At 42.9% G+C, this 12,116-nt stretch overlaps 1 protein-coding gene across 2 annotated transcripts; it reads left to right on the forward strand.

Annotated features, from left to right (window-relative positions):
• Nucleotides 1-2,381: 2,381 nt before the first annotated feature.
• Nucleotides 2,382-10,076, forward strand: LOC311037140 (zinc finger protein 703-like). Of its 2 annotated transcripts, none has more exons than XM_084046236.1 (6): nt 2,382-3,198; nt 3,483-3,629; nt 5,780-5,998; nt 7,087-7,780; nt 8,339-8,923; nt 9,535-10,076. In XM_084046236.1, the coding sequence occupies exons 1-6, from the start codon at nt 3,121-3,123 to the stop codon at nt 9,603-9,605; spliced, it is 1,794 nt and encodes a 597-aa protein (XP_083902362.1). In that variant the 5' UTR covers nt 2,382-3,120; the 3' UTR covers nt 9,606-10,076. The 2 variants fall into 2 exon arrangements, with proteins under 2 accessions (XP_083902362.1, XP_083902363.1); XM_084046237.1 differs by having other exon boundaries at nt 3,522-3,629.
• The last annotated feature ends 2,040 nt before the right edge of the window (nt 10,077-12,116 follow it).

The raw sequence follows: 12,116 nt of genomic DNA on the forward strand, positions 1-12,116 counted from the left end.
ACACAGTACTTTAATAGTACTTTTGGCACTTATTTTGATGCCAATACATGCACTTTTTCACAAGTCAAATTTTGAATACAGAGTTATTTTTCTACATTGTGGTAGGCCTATTGCTGCTTTTACTTAAAGGGCAAGACCACTTTGGTAGAGGTTTGGGTTGTTCATGGCAAGTTACCTTGCCATGATGTAACAACCAAGGTGGAGAATAAATAAAAAAATAATTGCGCCATTAATTAGAAATTGATAATTCAAAATATGCAGATGTGACTTATAGTCATTGGAATGCCTTCTGAGGGTAGCAACATGCTTCTTGTTGACTTACAGTGTACGGTGAAACAGGTTACTAACTACACAACCCAAACCTCTACCAAAGTGGTCTTGCCCTTTAAGTAAAGGTAGCAATACCACTGCAATAGGACATGAATGGAGGGCTGCTCTAAAAATACAGTTGATGGTTGTTTGCCAGAAATACTCCCCTTGAGCTTATAAAAGTGTTTCCATTTCTTTTTAAGCTCCATGTTAGGCACAGCTCTGGAAGATTAAGGACACAGCAAGACACATTAATCTGCTCATTCATACAACATTGTAGCCACAGGTTATGAAGGACTAGGAATACTTTCACACACGCACACACACACACGCACGCACACACACACACACACACACACACACACACACACACACACACACACACACACACACACACACACACACACACACACACACACACACACACACACACACACACACACACACACACACACACACACACACACACACACGCACGCGCAATGTAAATCAACAGATTCAGGGGATCAAATCCCCTCAGATTTAACTATTTCTGGATGCCTCTCTAATAGCTCTTGTCAGGCATCATTTTGTAATTAGGATAACTAAATTAGCTCACTCCAAACCCAGTCAGCAGTCATAAATGTAATGAAGTTATTAAGGTTGCAGATTTATAGAACCATTAATATAGGCTATAAACTGATGATCTGACTTCATTACATTTATCTTAGCAGGTTGTAAAAATGGCATAAAAAGAAGAAAAAAGAAAGTAGGCCTAATAGTCTACAGTATCTTTACTGCCCCTTTTTCTGAAATATGCTGAGAAGCAAAACTCATGGGACATAATATATTATTTCTATAGACCCAATTAAAAATAAAACTAATTTAGACTTAGATTAATTGGAAAACTAAACAGCTTGAATATTAGGTAATATGCCTGCATTATTTTTTATTCCGCTCACTTGTTGCAAAGCATTTTACCTAAAGCCAACATCAACAGGACTGACCTTTTAAAGCATGTGGTTCTTAAATATGTTCTTGTGAAGGACCCCCAAATTAATATGTATTTGCATTTGCTTATAAAAATGACAAGTATACAGTCTATCTTCATTGCCATTTTCTATTAAATATGCTGAGAAGCTAAACTCACAGGACATAATTTATCAATTTATAATCGTATAATATATTATTAGCATTAATACAGTATTATAGTGGCTACAGTATCATGAGGAAGACTCTACTCTTACAGTACATGTAAGCATACTGTATACTGTATAGTGTTTAATCCTTACCACACTGCTATGATAACCGCTTTTTCCTCAGGAATGGATAAATCTGTCTGTCTGTCTGTCTGTCTGTCTGTCTGTCTGTCTGTCTGTCTGTCTGTCTGTCTGCCTGCCTGCCTGTCTGTCTGCCTGTCTGTCTGCCTGTCTGCCTGCCTGCCTGCCAGCCAGCTAGTGTTGCCATGTCTGCTCATTATAAGCGACTTTAGGCTTTTCTGTAAAGTTGCTTGTAAATTATTGGTGGTTGGGGGTTTTTGGGCGTGTTTTTTAAGATTTTGTTGCTTATTTGTGGCTTGCTTCCTAATGTTTGCTTCCTAATGTTGTTTAAACCAGTGGTTCTCAAACATGTCAAGGACCCATATGTAGACCTAAGTAATTGTCCGTGTATCCCCATCTGAAAATATTTGATGCCTAATGGTATTTGTCCCTGGCATTCAATATTTTCAGATATATATTTTATAGAACTTAAGTGGTTATGTTTAGTAGGCTAATACAAATCTAAATCTACAAAGTACTAACTAAAGTTTTCAAATAGTAGTGGAGTAGGCCTAAAAGTACGATATTTTGCTCTGAGAAGTGGAGTAGAAGTAAAATAATTGAAGATTGTAAATACTTCAGTAAAGTAAAAAATACCTCAAAAGTATACTTAAGTACAGTTCTTGAGTAAATGTACTTTAGTTACTTTTACACCACTGGCTTTCATATACCTAGCTGCTTATTTCTCTCGCAAAATCTGGCAACAACACTGCCAGCAGCCATCTGCACCAGAGAGCGGCTCAGTGGCTGTGAAGTGTCCGTCCTGGAAGCATCTCACAGCGGACTGGACCACTGGACTGACCGCATGGATGGAGACAGGCTGTGGTTGTACTGTGGACAGACGCGTCTGGACGCAGCAGTGAAAACATGTTGGATTATGATGGAATAATATTTTCTTGATCACCGTGGAAGGAATGGATCCGTAGTTTTTTTTTTTTTTTTAAATATCAACGTTACAACTACAAATAACGGGACAAAATGTAGTTACAATATGGAAGAAAAAAAAGATAAAGGAAAAAAATAAAATAAGCTCGAGGTTATACTTTTTAGGCAATATCACAGATCCTTCTGGTTTTCATATAGCTTTAGTGTAGCTACAATGCTTGTATGACAATATTATGACAATAATAAGGCTTTAAAAACAATCATATTTGGACGTTGGTTAGCAACTCTGCAAGAAATGGATCCATAGTTTTACAACGCGTTTGCTGTACAGAAGGACGTAATAACTACTAAAGAACACATATATGGGAATAAAAGTTGGATTTGGAATCTCAAGTAACCTTAAAGGAAGAGATTTTTCTGGAAAATATAGTAAGACGAAACTGGATTAGTCATCCTTTTTGGGAATTTCTTTTTTTTGGCTTTGATTTTTTTGGCTTTGATCATTTTAAGGACGTATGCATGGATTACAAAAGCGTCCAACACCAAATAAAGGCATTTATTTTGGTTTGATTGAAGTAACGCACTACAGTCCCGACGCTTTTGGCTGTTCTGTCTGTCTGTCCATTCAATGACAGATGATATCCTTTCAGGATCCGTTCCGCATCCATCCATCAGGGTGAGCTCACTGTCTGCAGTGGTGGAAAAGGTAGGCTACTCACATTTTGTAGGCTACTTGAGTAAAAGTGTCAATGCTGCAATGTAGAAATACTCTGTTGCTGCAAGTAAAAGTAGGCTACGGAATTAAAAATGTACTTGAGTAAAAGTGCAAAAGTATTGGTAAAATGTTCTTAGAAAGTAGGCCTACTCATTGTGCATATATTTTCCTCTGAGATGTAGTGGAGTAGAAGTAAAAGTACTGAAAATTGGAAATACTCCAGCAAAGTCAAAATTACCTCAAAATTGAGTAGTTGCTTTCCACGCTGCCTCCAGGATGCTGTTTTATTAACTCCTCTGGATCCCATACTGCAGGCCAACAGAATCCCCATCAGAATCCTCAGCATGTTGACGGCTCACCAGAACCACCTGATCCACCAGGAATACCTGCAGCCTCTCAGGACAGCTACACTCAGCATTGAGGTATAGAAACAACACAACTCTTTGTCTTATGACAAGTTTTAATTAATTCATTAAGTTTTAATGAATTTACTTATTTATTAACTCAATGATTATCAACATGTTTTGATCAGTTTGATAATTATGCAGTTATTATAGGCCATCCCATTTGATTTTTTTTTTGGGACCCCTATATCTACACTGTAAAATCCTCAGGGTTATTTTAACTGTGAGAGCGCACTTAGACTAATGGGTCCATTTGGTTCTATAGCTAAATTCCAATCCCCCAAACTCGGTCACTCCTCCACTCGCGCCTAAGCCCCGCCCCTGCGCGGAGCCGAGGATTATTTGCGAGGACGGAGTGGTCGACCGGTTGGCCTCACAGGATCGGAATGCACTCAAGCGTCATTTCAAAGCGTTCCGCGATCACTTATGACGTTTCATACAGCTGGACCAGAGCAGAGGCGTGGATGAAAATATACATGCATAGAATAATATGCAGGTATAGAATAATACAGAATATAAGAATAGACAATTCATCAATGTGGATGGCCACATTGTTATCTTTATAGTTAACATTTTGCGCAAAGCCGTTTATTCCTGAAATAGTGAATGGCCGGTGTTTTCGGCATGGTTTTGGGTTTCAAGCATTGTTTGTGTGGCCACATGTGGAGGAGGAGAATTTATACGTCACGGAAGAAGGGAAAAAAAACGTGTACACGTGATGCGGAAGTCTGCCGCGAGGAGCTGTGGAGACGGTCGAGCGTACACTTCATAGATATAGAAACCTAGATACCTCATTGGCCTCTGCAGTTCATTGTAACGACTGGTATCTCAATACAAGGCTCTTCCGCAGGGCTGTTTGACTACTGTCCAATCACATCGCGTTAACTACTGGCCAATCACAGCGCGTCTAACTGACTAGTTGCTGCACGGCTGCCTCTTAAGAAAAGACCCGCCCCACCTGCCTCTGTTTGGCCTACCGAACGCCCCCTTCTGTGACGCACACGGAAGTTTCCAGCTTGCCCTGCTGAAGCGGAAGGAAGTGGAAGGCTAGCCCAAGCCTTATATGGGCTAGCCCTGCGGAACAAGGAAGCGCGCCCGAGATACCAACGCTTCAGAGCCGAAGGAGGCGTCTACCTTTATATGTCTATGGTACACTTCATGTACACTCGCTCAATGCGGAAGCGGAGAGCCTCCTCGCCTCCTCCACTCGACTCCACTCGCCTCCTCCAAGAAGCAAATGAACAATTGGAACCAGACTACTTCCGGTTCGAAGTCGGAGTGACCGAGTGGGAGTGAGCGAGTTGCCGAGATTTTCGGTATTAGAATTTGGCTTATGTGTAGCTACACTCTCAGAGTTACAGTAAGGGTCCATTTGGACCCCTGGTGGTCTCGGACCCCATGTTGAGAGCCAGTGGGATAGACTATGTGTGTAATCCAACCAACCACTACCAACTATGATTCTTTCATGTTGCACTCTTAACAACATATAAGTTGTTTTAAACCATTTTAAGATTGATCGACTGGCTGGCTGGCTGGCTGGCTGGCTGACTGACTGACTGACTGACTGACTGACTGACTGACTGAAAATAAGGGCATGAATAAGACAATAAATATCAGTTGTGCTGCACTTATATTAATATATCATTTCCTAGTAAGCTTGGACTGTGTAGCTACGTATGTATCAACTTGCTTTTTATATACCTTGACCAAAATATTGTAGTGTCCTATTGTATGTCATAATATGAAATTACACATTTTAAAGCCTCATTATGTAACGTTTTTTTATTTATTTAAATCTGTATGGTAGAGTATGTTAATACAGTAGGCTATGACTAATTGGGGTGATTGTATTTTGTCTCCATTCTGTTGAGACATTTAGATCGTGTCAAAGGTCATGTCTCATCTAGACACAGGATCTGACACACATTTTGACCCGATGGTCAAGATTCAATGTATCCCCTGAGCAAGCAGGCAGGCTCTATTAGCTCAGTGGTAAAAAAATAAATCAGGACTTGCGCAGGAAACCAGGTACAATTCCAGGGTAGAAGAGGAAAGTTACGTAGTGCTGCTTTTAAGACAAGAGATTCAACCTATATCAAGCAATACTAACTTATTGTAATTTTTTAATATAACTCATACAATAATTTTTTTTCCTTCTTTTTTTGTAGTTGGATGCCAATAAAAGCCCTCTGGCGCTGCTAGCACAGACGTGCAGTCAGATTGGTAAACCAGACCCTCCGTCCTCCTCCTCCTCCAAACTGTCCTCTGCCTCCTCTGGGAGGACGCGGTCGTCCTCCAGACCCTCCTTGGGGACGCCGGGGGACAAGGAGGCCCGCGGACGCTCATCCATGCCGGGTTCGAACCCGGGGGAACGGCGATCCTCCCAGGTAGGCCCCCCTTCACAATTATGAACCCATTCAAACCGGGACAGCATCTGTGTTATTTCAGATTTTAGCTATATCTATGTACATTGGCTATTAAAAAATAGCTGATATACAAGCTCATAGCGCGGCACGAAGTGACCCGCTATGAGCTTGTTTATCTGCTATCTTTTTTTTTTATTGTGAAAATCTGTGCAAATCTTTAAATATATACTTTTTAAGTGAACATTTTTAAATCAAATCTTTGCTTCTGGGGGTTCCTGGAACCAAATATTTTGAGATGGAGGTCCGCAGCCAAATACATCATTTTGGGGGTCCTTGACATGAAAAAGTGTGAGCACCATTGCTATTCTGTAGCAACATACGTTTTTCAGAAAACTGATTTAGAAGACATTTGTAGAATCTGCCTCAGCGGTCTTCACCTGATCACAATTATTTGAGATAATCTGAGATATCCAAACGTTTCAAAACAAGCTTGTAGATCTGCTATTTCCACTTCTTTTTTGACAATTTTGGAAAGTATCAAATTATTAATTCTATGGCCTGTTGTGGCCATAATACTGTACATTATTTATTTTGATTATTGGTTGCGGCCATCATTTAGTCCTTTCTTCGTATATTTCAGTTATTTGTTATATTTGTCCTGTGCCAATTTCTGTTAACAAAGCCTAAAAGGCAAACGGAAATGTAATTTGGATTTATATGTTCCAATGTTCAATGCCAAAAACACAAACAAATCCTTAAAGGAGTAGTTCACCCCAAAAATTACTTATTTTCTATCAATTATGAAGCCTTGAATTCAAGGAGAATTTTAGTTTTTGTCGGATTCCTGAGCCAATAATCTGATGACCGGCGAAGTCTCCAAACAGACTCAAATAGTCTCCTATTGAGGCTTCTACTGACCGATGATCAAATTATTGGCTTAGGAATGTGACAAAAACAAAAAAATCTCCATGAATTCAAGGCTTCATTGGGTGTGTAAATGATTGAAAAGAAGTATTTTTTTTCCGGTGAACTGCTCCTTTAATCGCAATTATTTGCATGACAATTAATTATCAACTAAAATGTCGCGACCGTGTCAACCCTACTCCCAGGAAGACAAGTGCAGCTTCAAGCCCTACAACGACGACAAGGTGGGAGGAGAGAGTGGCAGAGACGGAGCTGGCAGCAACCTCAACTCTGGTGGCAGCACTAGTGACAAGACCGGTGGCTTCGGCGTCCCCAGCAACACCAGCAGCACTGATGGCGATACACCTAACTGCCGGCACACTTTCCCAACGCGGACCACCTCCCCGAAGCCCGGAGCAGACGGTGGCAGCCCACCCACATTGACACAGCACCCGTCGCAGCCTTACAGACGGAGCCGGTCACCCAGTGGACGGCGGAACTCGCCCTCTACGACTCCAAGCGGAGAGAACGACAGACACGGACGGGCCAGTCCCGACAGCCCTGTCAGCGTTGGCAGCAGTAACGGACGCCATCTTAAAAAAGATACGGACGTAAACGACGGCGCGGACGCGGACGGTCCACAACTGGCAAACTCCAGCCAGGTCAGAGCTAGCGCTAACTCCAGCAACGCTAGCTCTGAATGCGGCGGCTCCGACCATGAGGGGGATGCTAAGGGAGACTCTCCCCGGCCCGCGCAGCCGAACCTGGGTTCGACTGGACACGTTGCACCCGTCTCCCCCTATAAAGCCAGTCCATCCATGTTCCTTCCGGCCTCCTCTGGTGTTAATGGATACCATGGTTCTCTGGCGGGAGCCTACGCGGGCTATCCACTCCACCAAGGTTATTATAGTTTTGCATGTTTTATTCGTTTTTATTTTTATTTTGTTTTCAGTGTCAGTTTATTTATTTTGTTTTTAAAGCGGGTTCACTAGTTGTTTTTTTGTCCCTTTTTGGGGCTTAATTTTAGTTTTGTTTGTACTAGTCTTAGTGTTAGTTTCAGTTTTCTATTGTACTATGGGTTGGTCAGGGGTGAGTTTTAAAAACTTCAGAGAAATAGCAGATATATCAACAGCTAATAAGCTCACAATGCATCACATCTTCTTGTGATGTGTTGTGAGCTTGTAGTTATCTTTCCTTTTGTTTTTAGTTTTTAACAGATTTTAAAACAGGTCTTAAAAACAGTCACAGAAGTATTGGAAGACAAGAAATATTGACAAAGACTAATATTTTAGTTAGTTTTGTAAACACGCAATACAGTTTCAGTTAGTTATCGTTTTCTTTGTGAAGCCTAGTGTTTGTTTTTATTTCAGCGAACCAAAATGTGTTTTTCAATACTACTTTTCATTATTGCGTTCGTCTTAGTTAAGTTTAATAACCCTGCATCCCACTATGTTCCAGGGACGGACTCGGCCAACACCGGCCCGGGCGGCGTCTCAGGAAAGCCCCCGCCCACCAGCCCACCCACGGCCTCCACCCCTCCCTCCTTCATCCAGAGTTTCTGTCGGGACCCCTACTGTCTGACCTACCCCTGCGCGCCCCACCTCAACGACCCCTCCTCCCTAAAATCCGGCTTCCCATTGGTCTATCCCTCAATCCACCCGTCCTCCTCCACCTTCTCCCATCCTCTCTACACCTACGGCTTCGTGCTTCCTAGCGAGCCCCCGCGTCACACGGGCAACTGGCCGTGCGACAAGCGCTTCGCCGCCTCGGACGAGCTCTTGTCTCATCTCCATTCGCCCAGAGGGATGGACGGCAAGTTCCTCTCCGTCTGCCCGTCTGCTGTCCCATGCACCTCTGGACCCGGCTGTCACCTCCACTCGTCCCACCATCATCAGAGCGGCCCGTCTGCGTCCCTTCCCGGCTCGCTGGCTCTCAGAGGACCACCTCCTCCTCCAGGCCTGGGTTTAGCCCGCTATCACCCTTACTACAACAAGATGCAACTGTCCCTGGGGCCTCCAGGATCGATCCCCCTACTACACCAAGGTCATTAAGAGTTTTGAATTTATTTCATTTTATTTCAATTTCAGTTTAGATTTGATTTGTTAGTTTTTTTTAACCCATTATGACCTGAGGCCGATTCTACAAATGCCCTCTATATCATAGGTTCTCAAACTTTTTCGTGCCAAGGACCCCCTAAATGATGTATATTTGGTCGCGAACCCCCATCTGAAAAGGTTTTGTGCCAGGGACCCCCAGAAGAAAAGATTTGTGTAAAAGTATTATTCACTTAAAAAAAAAACACTGTTCTAAACTACCAATCCTAAGAGTTTTCTGAAAAACTTACGTTGCTGTATATGTTGCAAAAATCTAAAATGACAGAGATACTTTCCCGGTTTGAATTGGTTAAAGCAGGTTTGGGAGTTGAGTTTCAAATATATAGTATATATATGTTCAAAGATTTTTTTTTCAAAGATAGCAGATCTACAAGCTCATAGCGCGGCACTCGGTGCCACGCTATGAGCTTGCATGTCTGCTATTTTTGAATAGCCAAAGAAATCTAAATGATGACACACAGATGCGTTCCCGGTCTTAATGGATTAAAGTAATTATTATTATGGAGTAGATAACAACCCTGCACTCTCTGTCCTCTGCAGCATCGTATTACCCCCACTACGCCCTCTACAGCCAGAGACTGGGACCTGCATCTGCTCTGGGCTACCAGTGAAGACCACCTGCTTAGAGAAAACCCCCCCAAAGCACTTATTATTAATGGCGATCCATTGCTTCTTCCCCTGCTTCAGACTGTGGACCGTATCGGCCTGAGAATAGACTTAACGGGAATCTCCTCGTGCCTTTTGGATGGTAACTGAAGAGGATTTGGTGTTCCTGACACACTAGAGGTCACTCTAGTCGAGGTCAGAAGACGGCGCTCGGGTGGCGCAGTGGTAAAGTGCCTGCCCACCCACACGGAGGTTGTGGGTTCAAATCCACCGTGGTGCACCTGCCTTTATCGAGCGTCTATGCGAACGCAATAGGCTCTATATGCACAGCAGCCATATTGGAAAGAAATTGGGCCTCTTCTTACTTCCTTCACAGGTGTTACCAATGATACTAATGAAGGCTCTGTTCCATTCTGGTCAGGGTGCTGATATCGTGCATGTTGGCTCACTAGAAACACTCCATTTTGGTTCCCAAATGGCCCCTTATGGTGGGTGTGTAACTCTGAGAGTGTACAAATGGAACCAAATGGACCCTTACGGGTCCATTTGGTTCCATTTGTACACTCTCAGAGTTATGGGGGTCCTTGAAAATAAGACAACCACAATGCCACACGAAATGGAACTGAGCCTTAATTAGTATTATTGGTAGCACCTGTGAAGGAAGGAAGGAAGGGGCCCAATTCATTCCCAATATGGCTGCTGTGCATAGAGCCTATTGGCACGTGTTCAGGGGGACGGAAGCCGGTCGGTGAGGGTGATAACTGTCACTTTGCGTAATCCTACGGGCTGTCAGCAGGGAGTGTTGGGCGGGAGGAGGAGAACGAAGGCTCTACGTCCTCCCGGTGGAGGCTCCTCACTGGCAGGTGAGTCAGTAGGATACGACAGCAGTGACAACACACAATGTGTGTGGGGAGGAATTAATTGGCATAATGACTTAAACAGGGAGAAAGGGGGGTAAAACACCCCCCCCCCCCAAAAAAGGTGTCTGCAGATGGTTTGGATGGATACTGTCTGTAATGATTGATTCATTGATTTAGTTTATTTGTTGATACACAAAGGCCCATTAGCACTTCCAAAATGAAGCATCCGACAGGGAAATAAGTTGGAGGTCTGGCCTGAAAGATGGCAGCTGGTTGGAGGCTTTGTAATGGCACCCTGGATTATCTTAATCACGTGAATGTGTCCCTATTCTGGGGCAAACTTTCGGCGAAAATAACGGATCCACAAGCTCGCAACGCGCTGTGTGTTTTGGTGTGTTTTTTTTGTCGGGGAAAAGGAGTGAACCAAGTACAGAATCCTTATAGACGCTGGTCAACTAACTACAGTATAAGGGTTTAAGTGGTTAAAGAATTACTGATGAGACTAATGAGAACCACCGATGAGACTCAGAGTGAGTAGACAGAGATGGTTCCATCTTATAATGAGCATTAGTGAAGACCGATTATATGATAAGGGTTAAAAGGGGCTTGTTTAAGCTCATGCTGCAAGTATTGATTTAAGTATAAATAATAGTCTCTGCATAACTGTAGTTCCCTTTTCCAGAAGAATGAACATTTCCTGTTCCGGGTCAGTGTCTCATAGCTTCATTTGATTGGCTCAGCAGCAGATTTGACCCGGCAACACATGGTGTCGGGTGTTTATGCCACCTTCTGGAAAAGGGAACTGTTAAGGTTGTTACACACCGGGGCGATTTTTTCGTGCGAATAATGAGTTTTTTTTTTAAAAACCTTATAAAGTCAATGGCTCCGTACATGGAGCGAAAAAGCGAAAAAGCGAAGCGAAAAAGCGTCTTTTAATTATTCGGAACGAGTCCGAATTTTGCGTATATTCGCTATTTTCGCCGGTGTGTAAGGACCTTTATGCACAATCTATTGCCATGTGACAAGACCAGCAATAGGCTCTATTCACAGCAGCCATATTATGAAGACATTCACAGGTGTTACCAATGATACTAATGAAGGCACTGTTCCATGCATGGTCAAACAGAGTCAGGGTGCTGATATTGTGCATGTTGGCTCACTGGAAACACTCTGCTACACCAGTGGGTCTAAAGTTGGGGTCCAGGGACCCTCATGGGCTTCCAAATGGCCCTTTACGGGTGTGTAACTCTGAGAGTGTACAAATGGAACGGGTCCATTTGGTTCCATTTGTACACTCTCAGAGTTATGGGGGTCGTGGAAACCACTGTGCTACACTAAATGGAACAGAGCCTTCATTAGTATCATTGGTAACACCTGGGAAGGAAGTGATAATATGGCTGCTGTGCATAGAGCCTATAGTGCTGTGTGGAGGTCTGACCGCTATGAGGCGCTATGAGGAGGTATGGTCCCCATGACAGATGCTGGATTAACATCTTTATAGTTTATTAAACTTTGCTTTGAGAGGTTTGCTCTTCAATTCCGTGTCTTCCTACTGAGAATTTGTTTGTATCTCTTTTTTGGTTCCTATGTTGACTGTATGAATCTATTATTTTTTAACATCATTTAATAAGATCTTTGACAATTCACAGGCCAGTT

Source organism: Gymnoscopelus microlampas, assembly GCF_963454915.1.
Source record: "Gymnoscopelus microlampas genome assembly, chromosome: 21".
NCBI lineage: Eukaryota > Metazoa > Chordata > Actinopteri > Myctophiformes > Myctophidae > Gymnoscopelus > Gymnoscopelus microlampas.

Coding starts and splice junctions, on each gene's coding strand:
- LOC311037140 (XM_084046236.1), top strand. CDS start 3,121: ATGACAGATGATATCCTTTCAGGATCCGTTCCGCATCCATCCATCAGG. Junction 5,999..7,086: donor GGGAACGGCGATCCTCCCAG/GTAGGCCCCCCT, acceptor CCCTACTCCCAG/GAAGACAAGTGCAGCTTCAA. Junction 8,924..9,534: donor GATCCCCCTACTACACCAAG/GTCATTAAGAGT, acceptor TGTCCTCTGCAG/CATCGTATTACCCCCACTAC.